The sequence below is a fragment of the Phyllostomus discolor genome, chromosome 2, assembly GCF_004126475.2.
Source record: "Phyllostomus discolor isolate MPI-MPIP mPhyDis1 chromosome 2, mPhyDis1.pri.v3, whole genome shotgun sequence".
Classification (NCBI taxonomy): domain Eukaryota; kingdom Metazoa; phylum Chordata; class Mammalia; order Chiroptera; family Phyllostomidae; genus Phyllostomus; species Phyllostomus discolor.
The window spans coordinates 109640958-109659080 of record NC_040904.2 but is presented as its reverse complement, the minus strand read 5'-3'; the positions used below and the strand labels follow the sequence as shown (position 1 = coordinate 109659080).

The 18123-nt window shown below is 40.5% G+C and overlaps 1 protein-coding gene across 1 annotated transcript in view; it reads right to left on the bottom strand.

Moving 5' to 3' along the window:
- Window positions 1-6550: 6550 nt before the first annotated feature.
- Window positions 6551-18123, bottom strand: part of NUP58 (nucleoporin 58) — a 61422-nt gene continuing 49849 nt past the window's right edge. Inside the window, exon 15 of the mRNA XM_028504474.2 lies at window positions 6551-6927. Coding sequence (XP_028360275.1) covers window positions 6845-6927 — 83 coding nt within the window. The 3' untranslated portion in view covers window positions 6551-6844. The remainder of the gene's footprint in view (window positions 6928-18123) is intronic.

The following is an 18123-nucleotide window of genomic DNA, read 5'->3' as shown; positions in this document are numbered from 1 at the left end:
AACAGTTTCTGAAGCATGGTGTTTCACATTCAAGACTCTTCCCAGCATTGCCATGGTAACGTTTGTGAGGCCTTCCTTATAGAATATATATATTGTATTAATGTTTACAATATCTTTTGGATTCCTATGTATGCAAACAAAGGAAAAATACCATGTTTTCAGGCAGGCCTAGGGACCATGTACAATGTCCCTCCTCTTTTTCTCTTTCCGTTCACTCTTCTGGTGATTTCTGATATATCAGTTCTGGTTGAAATCTATAGATGCTGGCTGCATTTTGAAGTGGAACAAACCTTCCTTTGCCCTCAAGGCTCTTCTGGCTGGTCCAATAATCAAACAGACATGAGGCAGATAAGGATGGAAAATAACCAAATTTGACACATACATATGTATGGGAATCCTGCATACATGAGAGAGTCAGAGACCCCACATTCAGGAGAGGTTCAGAGTTAGAAAGGGGGATTGAGACATGTTGAGCAAGGAATGAGGTAATGCACTTTGGGGGCTTCATAGGGTCATTTCAGGATGGTAAGATGAGCATATGTTTAGTAAATAGAAGTTTGCTCTGCCCTATAGATAAGTCAAAAAAAAGTTATCTCTGACAACAGTTTAAGACCCACACCCCTGATTCAGGCTTTTCTAGGTCAGTGATTGCCAACAAGTGCCCTGCAAGAACTTGTAAAACATGCAATACCTGACTATCTATCTAGTCAGGGGCACTGACCTCTTTGTGTTTAGATCATCAAATAAAAAAAAATAACAACAGCTAATGCAACAATAACCAATCTGGTGAGAATGAACCAAAATTATACTATGTTTTTGGTCAGAGTGGCAAAAATATATTTTTTGGCATGGCAGAGAAATTTAGTCATTATCTTGTATGCCAGGAGGTTTTAAAAAAAGAGGTTGAAAATCACTGTTGTAGGTAGTTAAAGGGAAAAGTTTCTCTTGAGCCCGCAGCTAAAGTTGCATTTAGCTCAAAGTATAACCGCATACCGTGGTGGCTCTTTCTGAACCCCCACATATCCTACTAAATTTGTTCTTGTGACTTACTAATGGATCATGACCCACAGTTTGTAAAGCAGTGTTCTAGACAGCTTCTCACATGGTATGTCAGGAAATATGCAGAAAAGTTCATCTCAACCATTTGTTCATAATAGGAGACAATGTATAATCTGCAAAGTGCTCCCTCTCAGGTAAGGGATGGTTAACTTCACACAATGAATATTTACATAGTCGTGAAAATTCATGAACCTAGATACCTCTAAATACAACACGGATAAATCTTGAAAATATAATGCTAAGTTAAAGAAACAGTTTGCAGACTACATATATTAATCACTTTTACAAACAAACAAAATGAAATGTTTAGGGAAATATGCATATGTGATAAGAACTATTTTTAAAAAACATCAGAGAAAGAGAAGAGAACAGAATTTAGAATAATGGGATGTTACCAAACAAAATGGGATTTGGCCTCCTGCTGCCACACCCAAGCATAACACAATAATTGATGGGGAAGGGAAAGGATTGTTATTAAATATTGCCCAATTTGGGGAACCTGAGGCCTTTTCACCTTCAAGCCACCCTCTTTTGCAAAACACAGAAATCACCTTGTTACCAAAAAGACTGAAATCTAAATCCATGCCCAGGGACTCCCCTCCATTCTTGTCTGTTCCCAACGTTGTTACACAAATGGGGCTCCATCTCTCCAGCTCCAGACTCTGTCTCTCTCCTGAGTGTGCACTTGTGGGGCTGGTATCTCCGCCCCCCCCCCCCCCCCGCTTCCGCCCTCTCCCTGGGCTGGTGTGTGCTGCCAGATTACTGAGCCAGTCCTGTGAGGGACTCAGTCTGTGGCCCCCTACATGCAAGGCTGCTCATGCCCAAGGACTAGTGTGCCTTCCCAGACGCTGTGTGCAGTTCTGAGAGCAAGAGAATGGAAGCGATCCAGGACCCGCGCCGTTCAGTGCAGGATCACAGCATCCCAGGTGAGCCTGCTCCTGACGGTATGAGCAGAGCAAGGCAAGAGCAGGAGTGGGACCCAGCATCCTCCAGTCCCATGAATGCTTGGTCCCCCTTGCCCAGGTGTGGTGAGAGGAATGCAACAACACGAATAAAAAGAGAGCCCAGTTTTTCTGTCTTCTGTTTTAAATCTTCCCCCCAAATCCTACACACTGTGGGAGAGTCTCAGTTTCTAGTCAGTCTTGGTTGGCGTCGGCCACATGCTTCTGCTCTGGCCACCATGTTGAGAAGTGGCTGTCTCTGCCCAGGGTGGAGTGTGGCCATGCTCATCTTCACAATACACATGTATTCTGACCCTTCAGCCCCTGGAGACTCTGTGCATTCTGTGTCATGAGCCCTGTAAGTTGTCTACCCTTCCCTGGGGGGTATGGATGTGGTTTTGGTTGTGATTTTAATCTGAAACCAGAAAAGACACCGGCACTCATGCTACCCGTCATACACTGAGCCCAATAAGCAGAGGCAGGGATTGAATTTTCATGGGTGCTTTATTCAGATGGCCAGCGATCTGAGAAGACAGTGGGTTTGCACCCTAACGAACCGTCTTACATTTTCTTTCCAAGCCAGCCTTTTTATAACAGAGAACAAAGTGCGATGAGAGGTTTTAAAATTCAAGGAAAATTGGATTAAAAAACTGCAGTATTCTTGCCCTGAGCAGTTAACTCTTCCCAGGGGTGGGTGGTCGTCTGTCTCCCTGGAACACAATGGCCCAGGTGTCTCCACTTGTTCCCTGGGTGGTAATCTTTAGTGGGGCCCCAGGACGTCTGCTTTCTCTCCCAGAAGGCAGGATGGGCCTTAGCTGTAGTTTCTGAAACAACCGCTTTAACATATGCATTACTTACTATGCTTATAACTATTTTACCTTAAATTAAAAATTTCCAACTCTTGATTCCCCTGTCAAATCCACTGCCTTCAGCACTTCCTGACCTCTCTCAAGCATCCTTCCCCCTCTGCCCAGCAATCTGGCCAGACCTCTCTGTTACAGTGACTTTGGGAGGGAACCAAGGAGATGAGCTTGGGTAAGAATGCACAGGTAGATTTAACAATATTGATCATGTTCTGGTTTCTACATTAAATGGTGATTTTATGAATGTTTCTTGGGAACCCTGTTGCCTGGTTTCAGAAGCTGTAACCCCTGCATGGCTAAAGCTGAGTGAGAGACCTTGGGACCACAAGCCACTAAGGAGACAAAGCTGATCTTCCTGGCAGGGGCGCCACCTCTGCCCCCTTTACTTCACCCTCCTTGGCACCAAGCCTGACTAGTTAGCCAAAGACAGGTAAGATTCCTCAAGGGAGGGATGACTTCAGACAAGCACAGTCATGAAGGGGCCCTCAGGGAAGGACTTGGGGGGCTACAGAGAAAGGGGGTGATGGACCCTCTCCCTTCAGCTTGACATAGCCTGAGTCCTCATTCTGTCTGTGAAAAGTCTCCTAATCTCTTGGCTGCCTTACTTCCCCTACCTGACTTAAGCCTGAAACAATGCCAGAGGGCGGTGCAGCCCTGGGCAGGAATAGGTGGTTGCCAGGGGCAATCAGGCCTAAGAAAGAACACATAAAATCCTGTGAGACCTGCTTTACTAAGAAAGCCTTCAATTTTCTGATAAGGGTCCAAGCAGGAAATAAGTTTGTTTCCCAAAGTTTTATAGCCCTTTAGCTAACTGACCCTGACTCAGAATAAGGCCTCATAGTTCTTTGTATGTTATCTATTGTTTGATCTTTACTGCCTGACATGACTGATGAGCTTTACCTGTATTCCTGTGCAAAGTGAACCCAATAAAAGCCCATTGGGGAAAAGGCTCTTGGTCCTTCTTCTTTGAGAGATCGGCCACCTTTCCTCCCCAAGCAGATCACATCTTGGTAGATTTATTCTCATCCACACTGGGGTGGGGGTGGGGGGGCATACTCTGCAGGCAAAGCTCCCCCACAGGTGTTTATTATTATGACACAATTTATGTTTATTTTATTTCTTATATATACTTATTATGCTTATTTTGTGGTTTATATATATGTTTATTATTGTAGACATTTTATTATACTTGTACTTATTTTATTATTGTCCCACATAACCTATACTTTTTTAAAATGTGATTGATTATGCTGTTACAGTTGTTCCAATTTTCCCTCTTTGCCCTCCTTTACCTGGTACTTCCACTCCCTCCAGGAATCCCCCTCTTAGTTCATGTCCATGGGTCATGCATGTAAGTTCTTTGGCTTCTCCATTTCCCATACTATTCTTTTTATCTTTATTTTTTTATTTTTGTACTATTTTATTTTTTAGTATCTTGTATTGATTATGCAATTACATTTGTCCCATTTTCCCCTCTTTATTCCCCTCTGCCCTGCACACCCCCTCCCACCCTCATTCCCCACCTTTAATTCATGTCCATGGGTTGTACATACATATAAGTTCTTTGGCTTCTATATTTCCCATACTATTCTTAACCTTCCTGTCTATTTTCTACCTACCATTTATACTACTTATTCTCTGTACCTTTTCCTCCCTCCCCTTCCCACTAATGACCCTCCATCTCCATTTCTGTCATGTTCCTATTCTAGTTGTTTGCTTAGTGTTTAGTTTAGTTTAGTTTTGCTTTGTTTTGTTTTTAGGTTCATTTGTAAATGATCCCCAGTCATTGTGGCAACCAATTCCCCATCACCCACAAGTGGGCATACACATGCACTTCCAAATATCCTGTTAGGGTGGTCAGATCACGCAACTCCTTTATATGAATTATCCAGAGACTTAGCATCCCATTCATAGTGAAAGCCAACACCCTTCTAACAGCCCGTAATGCCCTAAACAATCTGATCTCATTGCAACTCTATGAGAGTCTCATCTCTGCCTACTTTCCTTCTCCTCTTCATTCCAGCCACACTGATACTCTTTGAATGAGCTAATGAATCCTCCTACCTTGAGACTTGTGCTATTCTCTTCACCTGCTTTGTCAATGTCTCTGCATGGCTCCCTCCATTATGCCTACCTTCTCTCTTTAATAAAATGTCATCTTCTTGGTGAGGCTTTCTCTAGCTGCTTTATTGACAATGGAAAGTCTTGCCCCACCCCCCAACCCACCCCAGCTGTCTCTATCCTTTTCTATTTTCTTTCCACAGCACCTATCACCACTTAACATTTCTATATGTTTAACTTGTTTTCTTTATTGTCTGTGTCCCCCAACTAGAATATGTTCCACGATAGCTCAAATTTTTGTTTCCTGTGTTCTCTTACCTATTCCAACATTTAGAAAGGTGTCTGACTCATAATAGTTGCTCAGCAAATATTTGTTAATAGAATAAACATAGGGATAGTGTATTCATCATAAGAATAAAATGCATAATATACAAATGGCCAATAAGCATATGAAAAGGTGTTCAACATTATTAGTCATTAGGGAGATGCAAATCAAAGCTGCAGTGAGCAGCCCTGGCTGGCGTAGCTCAGTGGATTGAGCGCGGGCTGCGAACCAAAGTGTTGCAGGTTCGATTCCCAGCCAGGGTACATGCCTGCGTTGCAGGCCATGACCCCCAGCAACCGCACATTGATGTCTCTCTCTCTCTCTATCTCCCTCCCTTGCCCCTCTAAAAATAAATAAATAAAATCTAAAAAAAAAAAAAGCCGCAGTGAGCTACCATTTCAAACCCATTAGGATGGCTATAATAAAAAAGACAGACAGCCCTGGCTGGTGTGGCTCAGTGGATTGAGCGCCAGCCTGCGAACCAAAGGGTTGCCAGTTCGACTCCAATCAGGGCATGTGCCTGGGTTGCAGGACAGGTCCCCAGTAGGGGGCACACGAGAGGTAACCACACATTGATGTTTCTCTCCCTTTCTTTCTCTCTTCCTCCCCCTCTCTCTAAAAATAAATAAATAAAATCTTTAAAAAAATAAAAAGACAGGATATGAGGGTGTTGAAAACTTCATACTTTGCTGGAGAAATGTAAAATGAGGCAGCTAGAAAAGTCTGGCAGTTCCTCAAAATGATAAATACAGCATTACTATGTGAACAGCAATTCTTATCCTAGGTATATACTCAAGAGAATTGAAAACACATGTCCACGTAAACACATGTACATGAATATTCATGGCATAACCGCTAAAAAGTGGAAACCTGAGTGACCACCAACTTATGAAAGGATAAAATGTGTTATAACCACAAAATGAATATCATTCAGTGATAAGAAGGAATGAAGTACCGATATATCCTATCACATGGATGACCCCTGAAAACATTATGCTGATTTGTGAAAGAAGCCAGTCATTTATATGAAGCATCCAGAACAGGTAAATATATAGAAGCAGAGTAGATTAGTGGTTACCTAGGACTTGAGGTAGTGGTGGCGATGGGGAATGACTGCTAATGTGTGTGGGACTTCTTTTGGAGTGACAAAAATGTTCTAAAGTTAGATTGTGATATTGCACAACTTTGTGAATACAGTAAAACTATTAAATGTACCTTCCAAGTGGGTGAACTGTATGGTATATAAGTTATATCTCAATAAAGCTTTTTTTGAAAAAGAATGAGTTGCATAATTCAAGTTAAATATTTAATTCACTATACTTGGTCAGTTGTATTTTTTATCAGCTTTTTCTATTCCACATGTGAATTTTCCACAATTCCTTATACACATTGAATTAATGGCCTATTTTCCAATTATTTTCAACACTCTTGGTATTAGATTATCCTTAAACATCAAGGCCATGTTGTCTTTCCTGAATTCTAAAAACCATGACCAAACTCACTCTAATACTTATAGTTGTTCTTAACTAATGAGATGCACAAAATGATCATCAGAAGTTCCTTGTCAAGTAAATATTGGTTAATTCAGTGATTGTTCAGAACAGGATTTTTCTTCCTATTTCGTTGGTTTCTGTAACACTGGGTTTTCGAAGTCCTGTTAAAACCTGTGACTTCTCACCTAAGGAAAAAAGGAAAAATAATTGGAACCATATTTTGACAATTATAATAGTTAATATTTATTGCATGCTTAGCTTGCACCAAGCAGATACTTAAGTATCTTACATGTTAACTCATTTTAATCTTCACAATCACCCTGTGAGACAGGTGTTATTATTCCTCTTTTATTAACGACACACAAAGATGTTAAACAACTTGGCCAAGATCATACACCTAATATGTGATGCAGCAGAGATTCTAATCCTAGCAGCCCATTCTAATACCCATATGGAAAAGGTTAACAATGAATCACTGAATTAGCCCCTTTCCTACTGCATTAATTATTTAATTCTTAAGCTATTTATGGAGTCAAATTAGATGCTAAGTATTAACGATAAACAAAACAAAACAAAAACAAGACAGGGCTCCTATCCTGGTATTATGCAGTCTAATGTAGGAGATGAATATACTGTCTAGTGGCAAAAATACAATGTGGCAAACCTGGATTGTAAAGTCCAAAGACTAACCAGAGAGAAGACATGGAGAATATCCAGCTGATGATTTGCTGGAGAAGATGGGGAAGAGGGAGGAAAGAGGGTGCTGAAAGGCTAACATTTCTCCCAGACAAGACATGGTGTAAAAGCAAAGTGGGAGAAAAGAACACAGCGTTCCGGAATGGCCTTAGTGTGGGAGGGTTTCAGAAGAGCAAGCTGGTGGAAGTAGAGACTAGACCATGAGAGGACTTTTATATTATGCTAAGAAGTTGGGAATAAAAAACAACAAAGAATATGGGCTTCCCATAATCCTGTCTGCATCTTGAGATGGTAAGTGTAAGAATTCCGATGATGGGCAAGGGTGGGAAGGATGAAAACAGGGATACCAGGGAGGCAGCTGTTAGAACAATTAACAGAGATTTAATAAGGAAGTGAGTTAAATGTCTGTAATTTAATTCTCTTTTAGGTGTATGACAAGCCACATGTGGACTCAGGACCACATGGTTAGTACCATCTGAAGCAACAGCATCCCACAAATGTAAAGCAATATATATTTTAAATTTTATCCTGGCCACATTAAAACAAATAGCATGTAAAATTAACATTGGTAACATGTTTTATTTAACCAAATATCTAATCATTTCAACATGCAATAAATATAAAAATATTAATGAAATATTTTACATTCTTTTTCTTATACCAAGTCTTCAAAATCTGGAGTGAATTTTGTACCTAAATGCTTCTCAATTTGGATACTAAATTTGCCTTGGAACTGCTTGACCTGAATTTAAATTTCATAAAATTTACAGTTGAAAAAGCAAACACATGTATCCAAATTGTTCCAAACACACTTAAATATTGCCTAATACTTGGCCCTGGCTGGTGTGGCTTGGTGGATTGAGTGCTGGCACACTGATGTTTCCCTCCCTCTTGTTCCCCCTCCTTTCCCCTCTCTAAAATAAATAAATAAAATCTTTTGAAAATGTTGCCAAATACTTGAATCAAATGTCAGTTTTAAAATTAAATTTTAAATCCATTCAAAGGAAATGTGAAAGTTTAGTTTCTCAGCCACACTAGCCATATGGCAAGTCTTCGAATATGGCAAGGGCCCACCATCATGGACAGCACAAATTAATGCACTGATTCTGGAACACGGCAGGATGGTTAAGCAAACACTCCTGCGTGGCTTCAAACAGGTGGTTACTAAATACGTTTGTTATTATCAGAGAGCACAGGATTTTAAAAGCAGAGAATCACTAATTCTAAACCAATGGCACATAAAACGGTGTGTAGGAGCAGAAGGAATTCTTCCTGAGATGAAAAAGAATAAATGGTTAGTCAGCACATTGCTATTTTTGGCTAAGTTATGTAAAAGAACATTGTTCTTTAGACCAATCTTTTTTCCCCCAGCTAATATATTAATAAGATATAAACAGTAATCAGAATCATTCTTTGTTATAAATGTGCCTAAAAAAGAGTAAGACATACACAAAAACAAGACCCCTAATAGAACTTCAAGCCATAAAATAGCAGGTCAGAAAACATAGTTGAATAACAATGCAAGAAATTGATAACTAGCCCTCAAGAAGGAGGAAATCATCTCTCCTGCCCCCTGCTGGTAGCTGTCCAGCACTGCAGAGCTCCAATCTGGTAATGACTGATCACCAGAGGCTTTCTGCAGCATTGAGGAACTACCCACGTTTTCTTTCCTAAATTTGTAAGCAGAATAACCATTGTAACATCTGTGTGAACAGGGAAGGCCAGAAGCCTGGCTCTGTGAGTTGGTTTTCCCGACTGGAAAACGAAGAAAATATCTCCCCCACCTCACTAGAGTAGTCATAACCCTAGAGAAGGAGGGTGTACAACAGAGGAGAACTGTGATAGTTAAAGAGGGGGAGGGGAATTGACAAGCCAGTGTGAAGTGCAGTGAATGATGAAATTGGTGTGGCAGGTTATTCAACAAGCAAAATTATGCGTGTGGAAGAGACAGTAGAGAATGGTGGGAAGTGGGAGGGTAAAGGACATCTCTGAAGGGGGCAGCTCAGAGGAGGTGGGGGAAGCTGATGTCCTGCCACCAGGTCTACCCACTGACTTTTCAGAAGTAAAATATTTGGGGTGTTATGTAAAGTCTGATTTTCAAAAAGCAGCAAACTTCCTGTAGGCTAAACGATCAAGTTGCAGCCCTCCAGTTACAACCTCTGAACATAAAGTTAGAAAGCAACACCAGAAACAGAGCTAAAGTGAAAGCTAAAGTAAAGTTAAAGCTAAGTGAGTATAGTGATTCTAAAGAAAGGATGATATAACCTGGGTCATGGTAAAAGAACAAAGCAATCACTGCTGGGATCAGATGCAAACTAGATCAGTTTACATCACATCAGGACTAAGACAGATGCAATAGAATATATACCCATAAAAATTAAGTAAAGCCTTTCTATTTAAAACTATATTTGGATTAGTTCTTCTAAAATGCACTCCCATGATAAAACACCTGAAAATGATGGATACAATTGGTGTTTCAAAACACCTGTTAAACTCATAGATGAGCTAGCAAGGCAGGTAGGTAAATTCCTAGAAGCCAAAAATGCAATGAAAGCTTGAGGAAGGGGGAGCACTGAGGCTGGGAACTGCCAGTGATCCAGGTTTAGTAGCTGATTAGGAGGCAAAGCGCAAGGGCCAGGATCTGATGGCTGTCTTCTGGAAGACCCCCAGTGAACATTCCCCCTTCTTCAGCAACAGGAGTTTTAGCTAAGTTTATGACCACCTCCTGAAAGACCTTTCCTGGCCTCACGTGCAGCTCTGTGACTAGGTTTTGGCCAATGTGATGTAGCAGAAATAACATATGTAACTTAACAGGAAAAGAAGTGTTCTTCCCTCCACTCTCTCCTTTTTCTCATGGGCTGGAATGCAAATACAGGGCAGGGCAAAAGTAGGTTTACAGCTGATCATATGGAAAATAACACATAAATACTAATAAAGAATAAACTCCGTTCTGTGTACTCATAACTGTAACCCTACTTTTGCCCCACCCTGTACATTGCATCATGTAGACAAGGGCATCACTCCCAGAAGGACAGAGCACTGTAAGGAGCCCGGGCCTCTGAGAGCACTGAACTACTTGGACCATTATGTGAAAGAGAAATAAGCTACCTTGCTTAACCCACTGTATTTTGAGGTCTTTTAATAAAGGAGCAGTTTTGCCCTTGTATCTTAAGTAATACAAGCCATGCAAGGTAAGGAGATCACAGAATCCCTTAAAGAACAGGGATACCAAAGGACTATACTAGAACTCAGAAAACTTTTTCTCTAAGGGGCCACAAGGCTGGGATTGTTTTAGGCTTTACAGGCCATGTGGTCTCTGTCCCAACTACTTAACTCTTTTATTGTAGAGCAGGAGTAGACAGACACTAGGTAAACAAATGGGTATGGCTGTGTTCCCACAAACCTTTATTTACAAAGATAGGAAATAGGCTGGATTTGGCCCACAGGCCATAGTTTGTCACCCCCTTTGTCAACACAATTACCATAATCAAGGAAGGGAGGGAAGGAAGAGAGGGGAGGGAGGGAAGGAGGGAAGGAAAGGAAGAGTCTGACAAAGAAAACTTACCTGTTGTAGACTTGGCTCTCTGAAGGGAAACAAAATTCTGCTCTGAGAATTCATATGTAGAGCTGTCTCTCAGAAGGGACTATGGTTTCAGTTTACACTACATATATGGTCTGAAAATTCCTCAGAGTGCAATGTTATCTTACAGTGGACCTGGGTCGCCAGTGCTCTCAGGTGCCTGACAGAAGCCCTCTCTGAAGGAACAGAACACATCTTCGGCCACAGAGAATTCCCAAAGATAAAGTCCTATCCACGAAGAGCTCACAAATAAGGGTCACAAAATACGCAAAGAGAAAGACAAGCCACATTGAGCAAGTGAACAGAAAAATAAAATAGTAAAATCAGACCCTACTGACTTTAGCTGTTGGATTTATAAATGACAAATATAAAATATGTTAAATAAGGCTTAGAGAAGTATAAATAAGGATTAGGAGATTATCAAAAAGTTACCAGGTGTAATTTTTAAAGAACCAATTAGAACTTCTAAAAGAGAAAAAAAATGAAAAGAATTTCCAACAAAATTACCATAAAAAGATTTTAAAACTTAAAAGATGGCCTAAAACCACAAAGACAATGAGGATATGAAAAGAGGTAATGGCAATGCAATTTTAGAAATTGGAATGAAAAAGTAACTGACTTGGCCTATCAAGAAAGCTAAATTTTAAACTTATAGTGGGGAAAACTGAGAAGGAAACTATTTGTTTTTCTGCAACTAGGAGTCAAAGTGGGACTGAGAACAGAATTGATCAAAAGCATTGATTAATGATAGGTGACAACTGTCGATTTGAAATGGAAAAAAAAAGGAAGACTGCTGCTTTTGTGACAAACCTTATAGAAACATATTACTCTTTGAACTCTTATTTTTTATAAAAAGAATTAAAAAATGAAAACAATTCTGCTATTTTCAAGAGTAATAAATCCACTGGACTAAATTAAGTCAATTAGGGGCAAAGCATCAATACACAAACATAAAATGGATCTTTAAATATTTATATGTCATTAAAAAAAGGGATAGCTCTTAATGCTATATTGTCAGTTTCATTTGTATATAAATGCAATTTTAATTACATCTGTACACACACACAACACATCACACAGACTCAATCTGTATCAGGAATCTAAAAGTGGTAGTTTTTTAGGAAGTTCTCTAAAGGTCATTTTAAAAGAAAATCATTACATCTAATAAGAGCTTGGTCTAGTATGTCCAGTTAAAAGAGTTTATTTCAGTTTTCAAAGTGGTACCTATAGACATATAATTCAATAACAGAACTAATTGTTTGTATTATTTAAGAGTTGTCCTTGAATCAAGTCCTCACATCTACTTACGAGAAACATATTTTTAAAGAAATGAAAAAAAACCCTCATTGGTCATAGTAATTTAACTTTTCTTCTGCCTTCTCCATTTTTAACAATACAGAAGGCATCAGAATTAAATTTGAAAATGACACTGAGCTGAAAGTGAAGGTTTCTCTAGATGACACCTCAGATATTAGAATCGAGTCTTTGCATCATCACTTAGCACTTGTATAACTCTGGATAAATTATTCACCTGTAAAAGAAAAAGGTCACATCACCTACCTTAATGTTACTGCAACGTTCAAGAGCTCTACAACTCTCAAAGTGTTCTAGGTCCAAAGTCTGTGTGCCTGGTGCTCCAAGAACCAAAAATTCAACATGTCTGAGTTTGGAGTAAGGAGGGTTTACTGACTGAGAAAGCATTAACTGAGAAGAGATGTAACCTTCAGCTCCACCTCAAAAATGTATGGAATTCAGGCTTCTTTTATGTTAAGGAAAGAGAAAAAGGGAGGGGCTGTTTCTGTAAAACTCAAGGTGCAAGCAGAATTCTTCTAATGACTAGCATGTCTACGTGCAGGACTAAGCAGGAGTGTGGAAAGCAGGAACAGTAAATGGCATTGGTCCCGGCGAGACAGTATAAAGTATATGAAACAAAATGGAGTCACTCGTGTCAACCAAGAAGACTGCCAGTCAGCCATGACACTTTGGTTCAAGAGGGAAACTACCTAAGTCATGCTGGACACATCTGGCAAGGAGACACACCTAGGATATCTGCACACGTGACCGGAACAGCCATGTCTATAGAGCAGGACCACCCACAGACAAGCTCCTGAGGAAATTCCCCACTTGTCATTAGGGGTGCCAAGACACTTATCAAGAAACCCAGAAGGGTGGAGTGCACCACTTTTGAGGTATAACTGAGGCAGGCTCCAGACCACTGCTGAGACAGCTGAGCCACACACACCAAGATGCTGCCCTACACCATGCTGATCTCCCTTGGCATCAGTCACTGGAAGCTCTGTCCTGCTGGACTGACTTCACCTTCCCTGCTCCCCCCTGGCTCTGGAGATCCTTCCTTGCAAGACACTGACAACTCCCTTGCCCACCATGCTGTGTCCCAGACCTACAGACTGAGACTCTGGGACTCGAATTCCTTATCCCCCAGTTCTCTCATGTGATGTTATTACTGACTGTTTCTGAGTGATTAGTATTGTTATTGGGTTAGTATAGATTTGGATTAAATCTGCAGTAACAAAAGCCTAGTGAACCTGCATTAGTAAGATCCTAGTGAATAGCAGTCACCTGTATTAGCTCCATTATTTCTGGGTGCTGGTGTCACCTGTAGGAACGGTGGTCATACAGGCCACTTGGCACTTTCGGTTCTTAAGGCCTGGACCAGCCAATCCAAGTGGGGACCAAAAGCTGACTTCTAGGAAAGACTACCATATTTTGCCATGTATAATTGAATGCTTTTTTGCTCAAATTTTTGAGGGGGAAATAAGGATGCACATTATCCATGGGTATAATGATGACATACCATGGGTATAATAGCCTAACAATCCCATGTATAATGCACACAAAAAAGTGGGTGTGCATTATACACAGCAAAATATGGTGTATCGTGAACATACACTCATGACCAGGAGCTGTTAGCCTGAAGGCCCTGGGAACAGGCAGGCTTGAACAAGATGGAGTCAAAGAGAGAGATCAAGCAATCCCCCCATTTCTGTTTTTCATTCCTCAATCTGCAGGTTCAGTTAAAAGGGAGGATTAACTTTTAAGATGGAGTCACAGTTGAGTGTCCAGTGTGCCCCTCTTATCCGGCTCTTACAGTGTCACGCCCACCTCTTCCACGATGTTTCCCAAACTTTAGAGGGGGCATTCTGAGTGTTAAATTCATAAGCAGAGACAACAGCAATAGTAGAAGTAGCAGCAGACCAGGATACCTGTACCCTAATACGAAACAAAGAATAAAGAGTAACTTTTATTATGTCCCCCAGGACCCAAACCATGATGAGTTGGCCACTGTACAAACACTTCCTTACAGAGACTAGGCAATCAAATGAGCCAAACTGTACACTATACAGGTTAAATAACACCGGCATTTGATAACAAAAAAGTAAAGTTTCATGATCAGAGAAAATTGTAAACCAGTTTCTGAGTTTGTAGGCCAGAAACATCTTCTGTAGTTTGAAATGTCTCTGATGACATCATCAGGTACTCAGGTAAACTTTCTGTGTGGCTTACACAGCATCAGTCCCTGAGGTGGTTTAAGCATGAGCTGTTGTGGCTGTCTCTGAAATTTATGCCATGTCATCCATCTGCAGTTTCTAATTGTGAGGCTCAAGAAAAGGGCGGTTTTAGTTCTCAGTGATTCCAAGTCACCCGAAGATTTCGGGATCCAGTCCAGTTTACAAGTAGAAAACAAAACAAAACTCAAAAAAGACGATGGATAGCACTAGTTTCTGACATACACAAAGGTGTATTATAGTTCCTATTGAAACAATTTTCTCTCTAAAATCACCCCCATTTTTACCAAAGATAGCCAAATTAAGATTAATTTCCTGTGAAATATGTCTAGTTTCAATAAACTTGGCCTGATTATATGTGTAAGTGTAGCAAGAATAAGTAATTCACCACATAGCTACCTTTAAATCTGCTTTGTGGGAATCCTCCTAAGGAATCTTCAGATTAAACTTTAAAGGACCAAAAGAGCCTATCAGTGCTCCTGGAGTTGTTCCTGTCCACAGAGCCTGGACTTCAAGGGGATCAACAGGGATCACTTTGGCTGGCTGGAACACGTTTCACTCTCTGGAAAGATGCATCCTGTCCAACTTGGGAGAAGTTACCAGTCCAACCCCCATTCAACTGTACCCTCCCCTGGTTCAATATCTCAAGAAGCACTGAACAGTACTCGACACTATCAGCTCTGGTGCTAAGGCATCAGGCCATGCCATTGCCTCACCAGACACAGCCAGGGGAACTTCCTTTGCAGCAGTTCCTAAGCCTCAGTAAGGAGCCTCATACTGTTATCAGCCTAATTCACTTTCTACCTGCCTTGGCAATAACCATCATCCACCCATACAAGGTAGAGAACTGTTAAAGAGCCCACAGATGCTGATTAGGGGTGTAAACCTAGGTATTTAAGGAATGGAACTGTCTCGTATCTAATTGCAAATATTTACATGTGCCTGGTTGGGTATCGTCATCCTGCAGTACTAGTATTTTGATGTCCTGGTCTACAGCTCCTGAGCAACACATGACCAGTGTACAGATACTACCTATTCAGCTAGAACATAATCCAAAGCAATTCAATTATCAAATACAACTTAAGCCAGAGAGACTAAGGCCTACTTTGGACAAACTATGGCTTGAGTGGTCTCATTGGTTATTTATTGTTCTTAAAGTTATTTAAAGATTTCTAATCATGTGTTCATGGGTTCCCACTCCCCACCAGGAAGATAAGGTTCTGCCAAACACTGGCCCCAAACCATCTTTCTGATAGCCAGGTACATAGTCAGAATATTGGGGAGCTTCCCTTTTGAGTCAGTTGAATAAATTTAAAGAAAGCTAATGAAATTTTATATGTCTAAAGGAGATGGTTTAAGGCAGGTAGAATGTTAGAAATAAAAGTAAGTAAAGACAAAGATGCACAGAAGTGAGTTGTGCTTTACTGATTTTTGTTAATTGTCTTCCAGTCAGTAACTTGGGATCTGTTTGTCTGTGTGTTCTGACTTTGGGGATGTACCTTTGGCCAGTACAGGAGAACATCTCCTTTTGATTTCAGAAGACATTCTGACTGAATTTTCATTCGCAGTGGGGTTGTCCTGGGTGTTCTTAAGTGAACTTGGATTGATACAACAGAGAAAGGGGTTATTAAAACAACCTGGTAGAACAGAAGTGTTATTTAACACTGATGATCCTAAAGATATGTCTATTTAACCAAAACAAACTCAAAACCAACTTTAAGAGCAAACATTTCCTAGATCATGTGATTCTGAAAAGCGTTTGGGTTAGTTTCTGTTATATTTTTGAGAATTCTCATAAAGCACTTGTTTGTTTAAGCCATTTTAATATTACAAGGTAGCAATACCATTCAGTGGTACAAATATGTTATACACATACCAACACACACAAACATACAAATGAACACACATATAACATAGCTTTTATTTTAAAATGCTAGCTTTTGTGTTCTGACTACAATGCAAAACTCAGAGGTATTTTGTTTAGATGACCAAAGCTTTGCATGCTGTAGGAATTCCTTTAAAGCTGTTTTAAAATTAATTTATAATCAGTCAAAGAATGGATTCCATTTTCTGTGACAGGCCTGAGATCCTCTCCTTCAAGGGTGCCCCTTAAGGTGGATTTGTCAATAAACAACAGAAGCTAGTATGCACAATAAAGTCAGAAACTCAGAGAGTAAAAAGAGCAGCTTCAAAGTGCCTAAATTTAAAGTGGCAAATCTGGAGGAAGAGGGCACTGTGATGTGGCCAAAGCACAAGATGGCACCCTGCCACACACCTGCATCAGAATATGTGGGGGGAAGGGGTGAGGGGAGGGAGAAGCCTCAGGTCAACACACAAATGATACACATGAAAGACAATAAATTGTGTATTCTCCTAACCAAACTTCAGATTACAAATATCAAATTCAAATGAATAATGAATGCAAATGAACCCAATCACAAATTGGGTACAAGTCCTATAATTATTCATTCCCCTCTCCAACATGGTACCCCAAACAAATGCAAAACAAATTGGCTTACCGCAAGGGAAAAGCCCAAATGGAGGGAACAGAGTTCCTGATTATACACGCAGGAGTGACTTACCCTACTTCCAAATCGAGTTGATTTGCAGACACAAGAATGGTTAGAGTCCAATAATCTTGCTGTCAGAAGACCTCCAAAATGCAGATGGCTTTGTCCCAAGGGAGAGAAAGCCCAGACAGAAAGGAAGGATTCCAATAATCTTGGTCCTATTCTCAAATGGAAGGTCCCAAAATGCAAATGGCTTTGTTTTGAGAGGAAGCTCAGCTAGAGGGGAAGGATTCCTGGCTGCACACATGGGAGCAACTTATCCCCCCAACAACAACAAAAAATAAAAACAGTGATAGACAAAAGTCCAAAAACTTTTCCTTATACCAAACAAGCTGTGGCCCAAGGCAATCCTCCCACACACTCAGGGCAAGAGGCCTTGGCAGCTGCTCAGAACTGATGGAAGCAAACCCCAGCTGGGGCTGGCCTGCCCAAGGACACCATCTCCTGGCTGGCTCACCAAATTTTTACTGGTCCAAAGTCCACATGCCCAACACTTCAAAAGGCCAAAACTCAAAATGTTAGTTTGGACTAAGGAAAGGTTCATTGACTGAGAAAGCATCAAAGAAGATACTTTCTCAAATCCATTTCAAAAAAGTACAAAGTTCAGGCTTCTTTTATGTCAAGGAAAGGGAAAATGGGCAGGGCTGTTTCTGTAAAACTCAAGAAGCAAGCAGCATTCCTCTAATGATTAACACATCTGTAGGTGGGACTAACCAGAAGCTACTAACCAGATGGCCATGGGAATAAGGTTTGAACAAGATGGAGTCAGACCCAGTGCATTTTACTCCATTACAAAAGCACTTGGTAAAGTGGTATGTGTAATAGTTTCAGTTCTAATTATAATTACCACTAATTACAATCAGACTAGCCACCCAGCTGAATCTTTTACAGACATCTTCAAACAATCATAAAGTTTCACTTTTTTTTTTTTACTGATTTTTAGATAGAAAGGGAGAGACAGAGAGACATCAATTTGTTGTTCAACTTATTTATGTATTCATTGGTTGA